This window comes from Chiloscyllium plagiosum, chromosome 4 (assembly GCF_004010195.1).
Source record: "Chiloscyllium plagiosum isolate BGI_BamShark_2017 chromosome 4, ASM401019v2, whole genome shotgun sequence".
Taxonomy (NCBI): Eukaryota; Metazoa; Chordata; class Chondrichthyes; order Orectolobiformes; family Hemiscylliidae; genus Chiloscyllium; species Chiloscyllium plagiosum.
In genome coordinates this window covers 12,979,763-12,995,331 of record NC_057713.1, presented here as the reverse complement: position 1 = coordinate 12,995,331, position 15,569 = coordinate 12,979,763, and the positions used below count along the sequence as shown (strand labels likewise).

The 15,569-nt window shown below is 39.3% G+C and overlaps 1 protein-coding gene across 2 annotated transcripts in view; it reads right to left on the bottom strand.

Moving 5' to 3' along the window:
- The window catches only part of afg3l2 (AFG3-like AAA ATPase 2), a 60,805-nt gene that overhangs the window by 31,306 nt on the left and 13,930 nt on the right, over nucleotides 1-15,569 (bottom strand). For both annotated transcript variants that reach the window (XM_043687727.1, XM_043687726.1), the window contains exons 6-9: nucleotides 15,091-15,165; nucleotides 8,374-8,495; nucleotides 4,266-4,539; nucleotides 3,249-3,386 (exon numbers count right to left, since the gene is read on the bottom strand). In XM_043687727.1, the coding sequence (XP_043543662.1) occupies nucleotides 3,249-3,386; nucleotides 4,266-4,539; nucleotides 8,374-8,495; nucleotides 15,091-15,165 (609 nt within the window). The remainder of the gene's footprint in view (nucleotides 1-3,248; nucleotides 3,387-4,265; nucleotides 4,540-8,373; nucleotides 8,496-15,090; nucleotides 15,166-15,569) is intronic.

The window sequence follows — 15,569 nt, the reverse complement described above, 5'->3', positions numbered from 1 at the left end:
TGTGGGGATCCAGTCCACCATCTTCCCCCTTAGCCCCATGCTCACACTATGGCAAATAGGTGGTCCACTCACTGTATGCAAATAAATAATTCAAGGTCAGTTGAGCTTGTTTCCTCACATTGAATGCTGTGCCACAGGTTTGCTCACTTAATTACTCTGTCCCTTAATAATTTCATGTTCTCATCTACTTATTGTGCTTCCCAAATTTTGCTGTAGCCTTCTCTCTTTCATACTTGGTTAATTCCGAGTGCAAGAGAAGTTGTTTGGCAATAATTAAGACTTTGCAGTCCATTATTACAAAGGATATGTAGACAGCAATGGACATGTTGTCCACTTGAGAAACAATTCCAAGTCAGGATGGTATATGGCTTGGAGGGGAACTTGTGGTGGTGGTGTTCTTATGTATTTGCAGACTTGTCTTTCTAGATGGTATAAATTGGCATCTGTAACAGCTCAACACTACCTGAGTACAGGAGTTCTCACGAAACGCTTATGCTCAAATCTCTGGACAAGAATCTCTGATAGAGTCTGGAGACACAATTACTCATTTGAAGAATTGATACTCTTGTATATTTTGTATTTTTTAAAGAGTGAAAAAGAAACAAAGGAAAAAATGAATTGCTTTTTAAAAATAAAGGTTCTATAAAATCTCTAGGATGAGACTATGCACTTGGTTAATTGAGTGCCAGAGAAGTTGTTTGACAGTAATTAAGACTTTGCAGCCCATCATTACAAAAGAAACTTAAGACAGAAATGGACAAATTATATTCTTGCGTAGATTTAATCTGCACCTATCTTGCAGGTACGCCATTCTGATACATTCAAAAGAGCAGCCAGACGATGAGACATTCTATTTGATCAGTTTATTGAGCTCTCTCATATTTTGGAAAACAATTTATGAGTTTGTGTGTTTAACTGTATACAACTGTGTACTTATGATCTATTTTAGATACAGGCTGATCTTTAAGTAAGTAATGGTCAGATTTTTTTTACTGTAAATTCTGACTCTCTTTAAGAAAGCATTTTGCATTATGAGATGAGCGCAGTTGGGCATGCATTACTTTTATAATGGAATTTCCTGCAAAAGCTAATTAAACAGCAATTTTCAATGGAACTTGCATTGCTTATACCAAGATTGGATGCACAGAAGCATTCAGTCTGAAAATGTTCAGGAGATCATTTGATACATATTATGATGCAAATTCAGAATGTAAACAATAGAGTATAACAACATTAATATCAAAACTGTTCAAAACCAATGTTCAGATAAGGTCTGACTGACTAAAAAGTTGTCAATCTATTGAGTGACAATGGAACCTAAATCACTTTTTTTTAAAATTTCAAATACATAGCAAAATCAGAAGGTCAGACAGAAAATGGAGTAAGTATAGAATCGATTACTTCAGTGTACATTGACATGTTTCTTTTAATCAGATTAAAGTCAACAAAAAGATCTTAGAGGCCATCTGACAATGACCTAACCTGAATTTGGAAAAGTAGATTAGAAGCATGACAACTAATGCTTGATCAGAATTTCTTTTATGTAAAGTGTTGACAACTGATTTTCTGCTAGGGATAGATAAAATACATAGGGACAAACTGACAATTGTAGATTAAACACTACAAGTGTTAATTGCTCATTTATAGTCCTTGATAGAGCAATTTCAGAACATAACTCTTCACAAAATGATTTCTGTCAATCAGCCTTCAATACTGGATGGCTACAGTAAACAGTAGAAAGTGATAGGTTGTTACTAGTTTAAACCGGAACTGCAGCACAGCACAGGAATCGTTACTCAATTTATGATTCACTCTACACCTGATCAGAGATTGATTTATTCAAATATGGAGTGAAAAAATCCACAACTATTAGCACCACCCATTAATTACAGTAAATCAAAATGTACTACAAATAGAGTCTCGTATCCCAAATTCCTGAGGACTGACTTTAAAGGAACAGTATGCTCCAGAATCTAACATGTGACCAACATGTCTGCACTGAGTAAATGCAAATAGAGAACGGCAATTACATGGCAAATATTTGATTGGGAGGTAGAAGGTAGTGAGCAGGAACAAGGTATACGAGGATTAGATGTGATAAGTGGAAATTCCCAAGGATCTGTACCAGGGCTACATCTTTACATCATATATATCAAGGACTTGGAAGAAGAGAGAACGCTACAGCAAAATTTGCAGATGACGTTAAGATGGGAAGCACAATAAGTAGCTAAGTTAAGGGACAGAGTAAATAAGTGAGCAAAGCTGTGGCATAGCGTTCAAGGTGAGGAAACAAGCTCAACTGACCTTGAATTATTTATTCGCATACAATAAGCGGAGCACCTATTTGCCATACGGCAGGCATTGCTTGCTAAGAGGCAAGGTGGTGGACTGGATGCCCACATTACTTTACACGTCTCCCCACTGCTGAAAACACACCAGGCAGGTGCATGACATATTTGGCTCTCCTACTCAGGAAGGACATATTGATTTTTTGAGAGAGTAAGGCACAAACTCACCAGATTGATAGAGGCACTGACAGGGCTAAATTATGAGGACACATGGCATAAATTTGGTTTGAATTATCTTAAGTTTAGAAGATAATGGGGATATAATCAGGATGTTTAAAATTCCAAAGGTCTTCAACAGAGAAATGTCTATTTTGGGGGATTCAGAACAAGGAGCTACAATCATTAAACCTGAGCTAGACCACTTTGGAATGACATCAAGAATTACTTTTCCTACATAGGGTGTAGCGACTTGTAGCTTCCTTTCCTAAAGGCTTGTAAAATTGTAGATAAATTGATATTTTCATACTGGAAATGATGGATTTTAGTTGGAAAAGGGTATGTTATGTATTAAAGGCTCGGTAAATAGGTTGTATATACACACCAACTTTAAGCAGATTGAATACCAAACAGATGTGAAGGATTGAATGGTTGGATTTAAGCTCATCAAATAACATTGATCAAGCTGTGATCAAAGTGAATTAGTACTGTTTAAGGGAACAAATCTACTATCCTGTTGACCTTCTTGGATTGAGTATCTTCTCACCTACAGTTATCTTAATGTGTACATGCATTTGTAATAACTAGTCAAGGTGGGGTTAGTTAGTGTGAACTTTTAAAGTCATCCTTTCAGGAATGGGCATGACTTTCTTCCAAAGATATCTTCAGTTCCTTTCTAGGAAAAAGAGACCATCAGATCATTTTGAACATTTAGAACTTCAAATTAAATACCGTAAGACTTACCCTTGCAGGGCCCACACCAACAAACATTTCCAAGAACTCAGAACCATTAACTGTGATGAATGGAACATTGGCCTCTCCTGCAGTAGCCTTTGCTAACAAAGTTTTCCCAGTGCCTGGAGGACCCGTAAGGATAGCTCCCTGCGAAAAGAATGCTTAATTCACTTTGGATGGGGTTTAGAGAAACTCATTAATCCGTTCACAGGTACAATTATAATGTATTACTTTCTGATCCAAAAAAACCCAAAGGACTTGATTTATGCATATCAAACAACTTTACATCAACATGCAACTTACTACCTAATGCAATGCTAGTTTAATTTCGCTATAAATTATCTAATTTTAAAATTTGTTCAAGGGCCGTGGGCTGAATACAACAACAAAAAATGCTCCTTCAAGTATGATGTAAATTGATCCAACACTTTATGCTCAGTGAATTGCTTAATCTTTTCAATCAATAGCCAGAATTTATTTTTTGAAGTTAGGATGGGGAACTGAACCTACACAGGACTTTGACTCAGTCTCATCTGGATTACTGCATTCAAGGTGGACATGACCTAATGGTACTATCAGTGGGTTGTCAATTCAGAGACCCAAATGATGCGCTGGGGACTCAAGTTTCAAATCCTGCCATGGCAGAAGGTGGAATTTTAATCCAATAAAAATCTGAAGTTAGGAGAGTTATGATGAATCCATTGTTGATTGTCGGAAAATGCCCTTGAGGGAAGGAAATTTCCATCCTTACTTGGTCTGGCCTACATGTGATTCCAGACCCATAGCAATATGGACTGAATCTGTCGACCACATTTGGAAGATTGGGATATTAGCTTATTAAGAACAAAGAAAATTTACAGCCCAGGAACAGGACCTTTGGCCCTCCAAATTATCCTCAAAACTCTGTACTAACAGAGATCCTAATTCAACAGTAAACCTATAGCAGTAGGTTAATGACACTTGGCTACATTCAGATGTTACTCACTGCAGTTTCACTTCTTGAAGTTGGATTTGTCTCCAACTTACCTTTGGAATTTTGGCTCCAAGTTCTTGATACTGATTTGGGTTCTTCAGAAAATTAACAAATTCCATTATTTCCAACTTTGCTTCCTCACATCCTGCAACATCCTTGAATTTTACATCAATTTCATCCTTGAGCATCTTGGCTGTTGTTTCACCAACGCTAAATAATCCACCCATGCCACGTCCGGATCGGCCAATTCCTGCTGACCCTCTTCTCAGGGTAAACAGCAGAAATCCGATGATCAGTATAGTAGGAAGCATACTCAGTAGAAATGAGCTAAGAGAATAAAAAGGATTAATTCAAGTGAGAAAACATTAACATTTCACTTTTTTAAAAAATGAATTTATGCAAGAAATTGGTTGCCATAAAAACAAATTAGCCTTTCAGAATTTTGCGATATTTAGGGCATCAACAGCAGAAAATGTTATACACTTCTATAATAAAAAGGTTGATTCATTGTTTATAAATAAAATGGTCCTTGTTTTAAATTGTAGGCATATGCTCAGTGGCATGAGATTCAGAATCCAAACATTCAAGCTGTAGTCATAATATACAGTAATACACAATTTTAAGATGCATAGTCTTACATCTATTTTGGTTTAAAATTAGAACAAAAATGTTATGCTTATTTGCATAAAATGATAAATAAATGCTAAATAGTCTACGATATCTACAAAGTTGTGAAGCTCCCTTCCTAACAAAATTGTGGGTCTACCTGAAGCAAATGATTGCAACGGTTCAAGAAGGCAACTCACCACCACCTTCGCAAAAGCATCTAAGAGATGGGGAATATATGCTGGCCCAACCAGCAGTACCCAAACCCCAATAATGAATTTAAAAAGTGTCATAAATCAAGTGATTTTTTTAAAGTGCAGATTGTATTTTAATTGTATTTTCTTTTGGAAATGGCAAAATCATGAGACAAGGTAAGACTCAATGCCTTGTATTGTTGACATTTGGCCTCAAAATATTCCATTTTACCTACACGTTGCATTAGTTTTGGGAACATGTTTGGCATGAAAAGTCTTTTCCACAACGCTTTTTTCCCCTTTTAAAACATAAAAACTTCCAGTATATAGACTAGGATACAGTTCCTGCTGAATCCAGAACATGGCCAGCAAACACAAACTGTCAAAACCATTTTAAAAAGTTTGCCATGGATTTCAATCCCTTGTAAGGTATAACTCATGTAAAAGCTGTCTCCCTACATTTAGTCTAAAAAATTTGATTCCAAAAATTCAACTTTTAAGTCGATGTAATATCCAAAACACTGAAAAATTCAACACTTCTGAAAATGAAATATACCTGCCAGTTTAATAAAGTTGTGACTTTCAGCATTCAGTCTGGTTAATGTTCGAGTATCAATGCTTGAGACATTGTACTAGACACAGATTCACACCAATGATTTCCCACTCAATTAAGGGAGCACTCAAATTAAGGCACCTTTCCCTGAGAATGGGCGATACTTGTTATGGAGCACTGTTGCTAAAAACTAGGCAACAAGCCCTCAACTGAGCTTTTTTGTAATACTCAGCTTCTCATGTACACAAGATATCCATACCAGAAACAAAATGGACGTTCAGACAGGAGAATATTATATTATATAACAAACTTTTTCAGAGAATGATTGTAGCAATCATTTTGAGAGTATGCAAGGCTTGTAATTCAAACCCAACTGTTTGTATTACAGAGGGATTAAAATAACGTAAATGGCTTTCTAGACAACCCAGACAAAGTTAAGCCAAATGACACCAAATAGAGTTTGAGAACTTGAATTCAGTTAGAAATAATTGAAAATAAAACGCTGGCATCACTGAGCATATGCTGTGTAATGGGCGGGAACAGCCAGAAAGAACAAGATGCAACAAATCAGGACAATATCAGGACAATATCAACCCAAGGGCGAGTGTCATTGCTGTGTAATCGAATGTACCACAAGCAACCTTTAAGCAAGCAAATATGCTGGTCGTAAACATTACAGCCCATCTATAACTCCTAGATTATACTAAAAGTTGACTCTTTACTGTATCTAAAGTAGCCTAGCAAGTCACAAAATTGTATCAAACAGCTTCAAGAAACTTGACCATGGCCATATGTCAACTCGAGACAGCAGTAAAAGTCATCATCCACATACCAAACAATTAATAAACAAGTTCAGATTTATTCTAGACTTGTGATGAGGACCAGGAAAATTAAAAGGGAAAATATACAGACTGGAGATTGATTTTTTATAACAAATATCACCCTGGGTGGTAATGTTGCTACTGTGAGTAGGAAAGGGGCACCGAATTGTGCAAAGGGTGAAATGATAGCTTTTCAAGACCGGCTAAGAGTTGGTAATTAAGTGGAAAGTAGATGAAAGACAGATTCCCAATGGGAAGCTGCAGGAACCTTTTTAAAGTCAAGAATTAACAAGTCAAGAATACTCATCGTTGTAACATATGGTTGCCATATTAAAATGTGCCTTTGTGATTAAGTCATCAGCAAATGAGAAACATGTGCCTTCGGAGTTCTGACTGGTTAAAGATAGTGTGCAGCAGGTGAAGTGGCCTTCCTTGAGGATTCGGAATGAACAGGATCAGCTGGTTTTATATTGGGAATGTTTCTCAGCCAGGGGAAAGGAGACCAAACTGTTGCATTGAACTTGGGTGACAATTGTCCAGGGAGGTCACAGTGTATAGCTATCAATGGGAGGGACAGTGTTGACTGTTTAGGGAGGTCAGGATACTTGTCTGTGGAATGAAGGTGGTTGCTGTCTCAGAACATTGGGTCACGGCTGCAAGAAGGCAGGCTGTGCCAGGCCTTGAAGGATTGCATGGGATAGAGCGAGGCCGCCGGATAAAGGGGAAAGTGGGTCTTTGATTTTGTGATCGCAAACATGACAAGAGAGGTTGAAATGTTACAGGGCAAATAGGATGGGAGGCAAAGGGAGGACTGGGTGACTGAAGCTACGAGGCTTGCAGCTCCAGGGTCAATGCACAAGTGTCCAAGGTCACAGCTACGACAAAAAAGAGGTGGTCAGAGCTCAAGCGGAGATAGTTATCCATGACGGGGTAGATAGGTTATCTGTGGCCAATGCAAAGGGAAGTGCTAAGTCAGGAAAGAGAACCATGTGGACAGTGCTGAACAGTTCTTCACCTGCCTTATGTTGACATTTCATTCTATTTAGACAAGATAGGTCTCATTCACCCAGTCACTTGGAGGCTCTGGAACAAGAGGAACCAGCAGAGGATGGCCGAAATGGGCGGGAACAGCCAAAAAGAACAAGATGCAACAGATCAGGACAATATCAGCCAAGGGCGAGTGTCATTGCTGTATAATCGAATGTACCACAAGCAGTGTAATTATTTATGAACGAGGGGTAATATCAGCAACAGGCGATGGTGTCATACCATTCTATTCTATAGAAGTTGCAAAATCAATTAAGGCTAAGAAAGGGAATAATTATTTACTTTTTTAATCCCTTGGGCAAACAACTTTACAGCTGAATACTGCATAGGAAGTGTAATGCATGGACATTGAGCAATTTTCCTTTTGTCAGCAACCTCTGACTCACAGAATTCACTTTATTGGTCAAATCCAAAAACGGCACAAGTTGGATTTGGAATCTCATTTCTTAGTCAGAGATGCAACCGACTAATTAGGTCATTCATAACTAAAAACAAATATTGAATTCATTGCATTTCATGCAGCCATCAAGACACTTTGCTACAAGTTTGTAAAAATGTTCCAGCTTGTGCAATACTATGATCTCATAAGCCAGGAAATAGGAACAAAAAAAAAAAGTTGCACCTACCCACTCACATGTCGTTTACTGCGGTACCCATTTCCTTCTACTGTACAATAAAAGGTTCCACAATGAATATGTATGAAATTTTTATTGGTGATGCCTATGGATATTTATAGGAAGTAGTTACAGGGTCTGGACGATATACCTTATAGAGGGTTGGTGCAGACTCGATGGGCCAAATGGCTATAACTGGAATATAGGGATTCTATGATTCATAAATTGTGAATAGTAAAGAAATTGAATCAAGCTAAGAAAAAGATAAGTGAAAATAACATCTCTTTAAAATAAAGCAATTAAGCATGAACAAACTAATTTCTTACCCATCACTCTCTGTTGAATATACTACAGGTATCCTATTTTCAGCTTCTATGCCCTGCTCCTGCTGCGCCGTCTCCAGATTCCGTTCAAAGGTATCCACACTACCAATGTTAAACCACACATACTGCAGCAAATATAGAGGAAATAAATTAAATGAGTGATTAAAAACTGGATAGATGTTTAATAGAATATGATCTCTATGTTCCACCTTCAATTGGCTTACTAATACAACACAGCACAGGAACAGGCCCTTCATCCCATGAAGCCTGCACCAATTGCTAATCCTTATTTAGATCCACTACTTATTGCCCATACGTGGTTTCTATTCATCTGTGTTCCATTTACATTTCTATCAAGATACACCTTAAATGTTGCTAACATGCCTGCTTTCACCACCTCCACTGACAGTGAGTTCCAAGCACCCACTACCTTTTGTGTGAAAAAGCGTCCCTGCACTGCTCCCCCAAACCTTTTCCTTCTCACCTTGAACCCGTGCCCACTTGTAGTTAACCTTTCCACCTTGGGAAAACGCCTCTTACTTTCCATCCTACCGAGGCCTCTCAATTTTGTAGACCTCTATCAGGTCACCTCTCAGTCTGCCTTTCCAGTGAAAATATGAATTTATCCAACCTCTTCTCATAATTAAAACTCTCCAGACCAGGGCACATCCTGGTAAACCTTCTCAGCACCCTTTCGAATGCATCCACGTCTGTCTGGTAGGATGGTGACCAGAACTGCACACAACATACCAAATGTGGCCTAACTAAAGTTTTATACAGTTGCAACATAACTTGACAATTTTTATATTTGGTGCCCTGGCCAATGAAGGCAAGTGTAACATACGCCTTTGAGACCACCACCTAATTCACCTGCGTTGCCACTTTCAGGGATATGTACACCCAAATCCCTCAGTATGTCAATGCTCCCAAGAGTTCTGTCACTTATTGTATAATTTGCACTTCCAAAATGCATCACCTTGCAATGTGTCCAGATTCAAGTTCACCTGCCTTTTCTTTGCCCAAATCTGCAATTTATTTACATCCCGCTGTATCCTTTGACAATCCTCTTCACTATTGACCACTCCGCCAATTTTGGCATCATCCACAAACTTACTAATCAGACAACCTATCTTTTCCCCCAGACCATTTATATATATTACAACAACAAAGGTCCCAGCACTGATTCCTGCAGAACACCACGAGTGACTGATCTCTATTCAAAAAGCACCCTTCCACCTGTCTTTTATGACCAAGCCAGTTCTGTATTCATCTTGCCAGTACACCCCCGGATCCCATAAGACTCTTTTTTGTATCAACTTGCTATGAGGTACCTTATAAAATGCCTTACTAAAGTCCACATAGACAACAGCACTGCCCTTCCTTTATCAGTCATTCCAGTCATTCCTCAAAAAACTCAATCAAGTTAGTGAGACCTTGCCCGGACAAATTCATGTTGCCTATCACTAACAAGTCCATTCGCTTCCAAATGTGAACAAATCCTGTGCCTCAGTACCCTCTCCAAGAGTTTCCCAACAACTGACATCAGATTCACCAGCATATTATCATCGCTGTTTCCATTCTTAAACAAAAAGAACACCACTGGCCATTCTCCCATTCTCTGGAACCTCACCTGAGGCCAGGAGAATGCAAAGGTATCTGTTAAAGCCCCAGCTATTTCCTCCTTTGCCTCCCATGGTATCCTAGGATAGATCCTGACTGGCCCTGGGTCTTTGTCTACCTTAACATTTCAAAACACACAACACTTCCTTCATTATGTTGACCTGCCCAAGAGTATTCACACATCTTTCTCTAAAATCAACATCCCTCATGTTGGTGAATATCTATGTAAAGTGCTCATTAAGGATCTCACCCATTTCCTCTGGCTCCTCACAGAACCTCCATCCTTTATTCTGGAGTAGGTCAGCTCCCTCCCGATCTTCTTGTTCCTAATGCATGTATAAAATGCTTTGAGATTCTCCTTAACCCTGCTGGTCAAAGACATTTTATGGCCCCTTTTAGCCCTCCTCACTCCGTCCTACTCTCTCTATATTCTCCAAGTACTTTGTTTTTACTTGCCTAAACCTTAGGTAAACTTCCTTAATTTTGATTAAGCTGATACTATCCAGTCTTCCAAGATTCCAGAATCCTGCCCTTCATTTTCACAGGAGCATGTCTGTCCTGCATTCTAATCAACTGGTCTTTAAAATACTCCCAAACATTAGTTGTAGATTTGCCCTCGAACAGCTGCTCCCAATCCACATTCTCCAATTCTTACCTAATTCAGTTATAGTTGGTCTTGCCCTAATTTAGCACCTTCATCCAAGGTCCACTCTTGTCCTTATCCATAAATATCCAAAATCATCGCAAAATGCTCCCCTACTGAAACTTGATCTCCTGCCGGTGCTTATTCCCAATACCAGGACCAGTATGGCCCCTCCCTCTATTAAGTCTGAGTTGCTGAAAAATTGAAAATGGTCCGAATTACTTTTATTTTTTCCAGAGAAGTTTGAAAGCATGAGGTAACATCATAATGCAGTGTACATGACTGAAAATATATTTTAAAATCATTTAATTTAGAGCTTGAATCGTGAACTAGTGGGATATTTGGTCTGTTTAAAACAATATTAGGGAGATAGTTCTTGGAAGCAAATGGGGATCAGTTTACATTGGAGGAGTTTTATGAACAAACACAGTAAATAATTGTGAATTAGGTTTCAGGTATAAGGTTCTGTGATTTTCTTTTGGCTAAGGGGAAATACCCAGAGCTTGGAAAAGCTTTTTTAATTCATTTAGGCAATTTTGCAGAAGTGTTGACTGGAGTTGGAGGTACATAACAATTGCTGTGAAAGAAAACAGACAATTTAAGCAGTTAATAGTTTACCTCAGTCCAAACTATTTAAAGTTTCAGACCAGAAATGTTTGGTTAGAATGTTAAAAGGTTATTTTAAGCTGAGGCAGTGTAAGCTCTCGACCAGGGAATTGAAGCTATGGCTAAGTCAAACCTTGTGTGATAGAAAAAGGAATTCTCTGACTGGTGGCAGCACTTAATGGAGAGTTGTTGCGATTGTATTTTACCTTGTATGTTGTAAACTTGTCTTATATGTAAATTGCTGAAAATGTGTTGCTGGAAAAGCGCAGCAGGTCAGGCAGCATCCAAGGAGCAGGAGAATTGACGTTTCGGGCATGAAATAGTTTGGTTTATTCAATTTTATTCTTCATTTCTTCCATAAAATAAACTTCTGTTGTTTTGTTAAAACCAACTCTACAACATTATGTATTTGTGCTTCAGTGAAAGATCACTTTGCTAAGACAAAAAAAAACTATCAAGCCAGTTTTGGGATCCGATTTGTCCAGTAACATCATCAGCATGGATCATAACTGCATAGCCTTTACTTTAAATAACTGGCATCAAACATTTGCACATCAATAGAATATTTATGAATTCAGTTCATCCCAAAGAATTTGCAGCTTTTGAAGTGTAGCCACTGTTGTTATGCAGACAAACAATTGTTAATTTGTTCACAGCACACACCAAAGAGATCTATTAGTCGATTTTGGTGTGTTGATTTGAAAATAATGGTGGGCAAAGCCACCAGCAAATATCACTGCCCTTCTTTGAATACTGCTGTTGGACCTTGTTCATCAGTTTACATCTCACCCAAAAGTCACGCCTTCAACATAGGCCTGGATAATCTATACTAGGCACCTTGAATTCACTCTCTGATGTGGAAGTAAGAGCCATCACTATGACAAGCATCTGATTCCCAATTCCCAAGGCAGTAAGACAAATGAGCAGCATGGGGGTTCAGTGGTTAGCACTGCTACTTCACAGCGCCAGGGACCCAGGTTTGATTCTATCCTCGGGCAACTGTGTGCGAAGTTTGCATATTCTCCCCATGTCTGTGCGACTTTCTGCCAGGTGCTCTGTGTTTCCTCCCATAGTCCGAAGCTGTGCAGGTTAGGCACACTGGCCATGCTAAATTGCCCAAAGTGTCCAGGGATGAGTAGGTTAGGTGGATTAGCCATGGGAAATGAAGCACCATGGAGTAGGGTAGAGTGATGAGTCTAGGTGGAACGCACTTCAGAGAGTCAGTGGACTCAATGAGCTGAATGGCCTCCTTCCACACTGTTGGGATTCTAAGTAATAACACTTCTGAATATTAATGGAATCTGAATTGCTTGTCTCAGCATGTAACCAATTTCTAATGAAGCTGTTTGCTCCAAAACTAGGTAAGACCAGCTTAGAAATACTGTAAAAATATAAATTGTTGAAAAAGCTCAGCAGGTCTGGCAGCATTTGTGGAGAGAACACAGAGTTAACATTAACATTTCGGTTCCAGTGACACTTCTTCAGAACTGACGGTAGCTAGAAATAGGTTGGTATAGATGCTGAAGCTGGGTGGGGACAGGGGGTCTAAATGATAGGTGGAGATGGATCCCAGAGAGAGAGAGAGAGAAAAAAAGAAAGTTGGTCAGACAAAGTGATGGGTAAAGGTCAGCCTGGGTGAATCAACAGCAGCTAATTGGAACCATTAGTGACTGACAATGGGTTGTTTGAGGTAGCAGTCCATATCACAAGGTCTGGGGTGTCGGGGTTGGGGTAAGGACATAGGGCTCAGGCCCTAAAATTACTGAATTAGATATCTAGTCCTGAAGGCTGTCAGGTCCCCTATCAGAAAATGAGATGTGGTTCGTCCAGCTTGCGATGAGCTACAGCCATATTCAACCCATCTCCCGCACTTCTGCCCTCACTCCTCCTCTTCTCTCCCACAACAGTGACATGGTCCTGCTGGTCCTCGCTTAACACTCCACCAGCAACTACATCCAAAGACTTCTACCACATCCAGTGAGATGCTACCACCAGACACACATTCCCCTCCCTTCTCTTGTTAGTCTTCTGCAGGGATTATTTCTTCCAGGACACCCTGGTCTACTCCCAACACCTCCCTAATCCCCCATGGCACCATCCCATACAATCGCAGAAGCTGCAATGTCTGTCTATTTACATGCTTGCTCCTTGCTATCCAAGGCCCCAGACACACTTTCCAGGTGAAGCAGTAATTTACCTGCACTTCTCTCAATCGAGACTGTTATATTCATTGCTCATAATGTGTGTGCTTTACACGAGGGACAAATCGCAGATTGGGTGACTGTTCAACAGAAAACCTACATTCTGCTGCAAAAATGACTCTGAACTTCCTCTTGCCTGCCACTTCAACACATCTCTAGCACAAGCCAATACCTCTCTCTTAGGCTTGCTGCAGTGCTCCAGCGAAGCTCAGCTTTAAGTGAAGGAGCAGCATCTCATTTTCCACTGGGGTCCCTACAGCCGTCTGGAATCAATATTAAGTTTGGTCAGTTTAAGGCTGGAGCACCTTCTCCCATGCCCTTATCCCAGCCCCCAGACACCAGACCTTGTGGGCTGGGGTGTAGGGGTTAGGGTAAGGACATAGGGCTCAGGCCCTAAAATTACTCGGCTGCTACCAGAACAACCCATTGTCAGCCAGTAACAGGCCTCATTAGCAGCTATCCAGGTTGACCTTTATCCATTTCTTTGTCTACCCAACTGACTTCTTTCACTCTGGGCTCCATCTCCACCGACCGTATACTGCTTCCCCCACCCACTGCCATCCCATCTTCAGCACACGAACTAACATTTGCCAAACTACAATCCATTCTTAAGCAAGGTCATTGGACTCGAAATGTTAATTCTGCTTTCTCTCCACAGATGGTGCCAGACCCTGCTCAGGTTTTCCAGCAATTTCTGTTTTTGAGCATCTGCAATTTTCTGTGCTTTTTTTTTTAAAGAAGTGTTGTACGCGAGTCATATTTTGCTTCTCAGGGTAGAGCTCTCCCGAGGAGTATACCCGATCACAGAGCAAAACAGAAATGACTGATAAAAGCTCAAATTATATTTGAATACAATCAAAATGTTTCCATACTGTAATGTAATCTAATCTAATCAAAATCATTATTTGCTTAAAAAAAGTATTGAAATAAGTAATGACCAGCTTGAGTGATATGTGCCAAGACAAAGTTCTATGTCAAAAATGTCTAGTTTAAACATTTATCAGAGGATTCAAAAGGTAACCAACAAAATGGATAGTCATTAAGAAGTGGAATAAGACTGTAATCACCACTAAAATACATTGAAACTATGTTCATTATATTTACATTTTACTATAGATATTAAGGCATTAATAATTACATATTGGCACAAAAGCAAAATATTGCAAATAGAGTGCAACAGTTCAAGAAGATAGCTTGCCACCACATACTCATGGGATTGAGGTAGACAATAAATACTGGCCCAGTCAGTGACACTCTCATCTCATGATTAAATAAAAAGATGACAAGATTAATGAAGTTAACATAATATACACAGAATTCCCATATGCTTTCAACAAAGTACCACATAATATAAAAGGTCAATTCATGGAATCAAGATCAGAATGAATAGCCAACTGTCTGCAAGGCAGAAAGTAGATTACTGACAACGAATAGCCATTCTGAATGGCGGGGGCTAGGAAGTGGAATCTCACAAGGATTCGTGCTGCACCCATCTGCTGTTAACCATTTAGAATTTGTAACTACTCCTGGAAAGTGGCTTGGAAAAATTTTATTATGTAAGAAACAACAGTACAGCCTTCAGAATAGTGCACCTAGCAAGTCATAACAATCCTCCAGGAGAAAATCTGGATTTGTACATGGTCAACTTACCCCATCCACAGCTAACTTTTCTGGTGCAAAAACCACTCTAACAAAGCGTTTATTTACCACTTCCAATCTGTCCACCTAGCAACAAAAAGGATAATTTATTTAGTCAGTCAATATAAAACATCAACGCACCAAATGACCTTCATCGTTATCCCAAAAAACAAAAACCCCAAGGAATGTATTCCATAATCCTAATTCATTAGAATTTCAGATAAAAGTGGTAAGGTTTACAATGACAGTAAAAGAAGCAATCCCCTCTAGTTCAGCTACCCACATTTTGTTGAAGGACAAATTCCACTAAGAGGGGTGGGTTACTTAATCGCAGTTTATAGGAGGCTGAATGATTTTGACAATGTGGATGCGGAGAGAATGCTTCCTTTTGTGTGTTAATCCAGAAGAAGGCACTGTTTTAAAATTAATGGTTATCATTTCCGGACAAAAAAGAAAATGTGGTTTGCTGAGAGAGTTGTGGAGACTGGGTA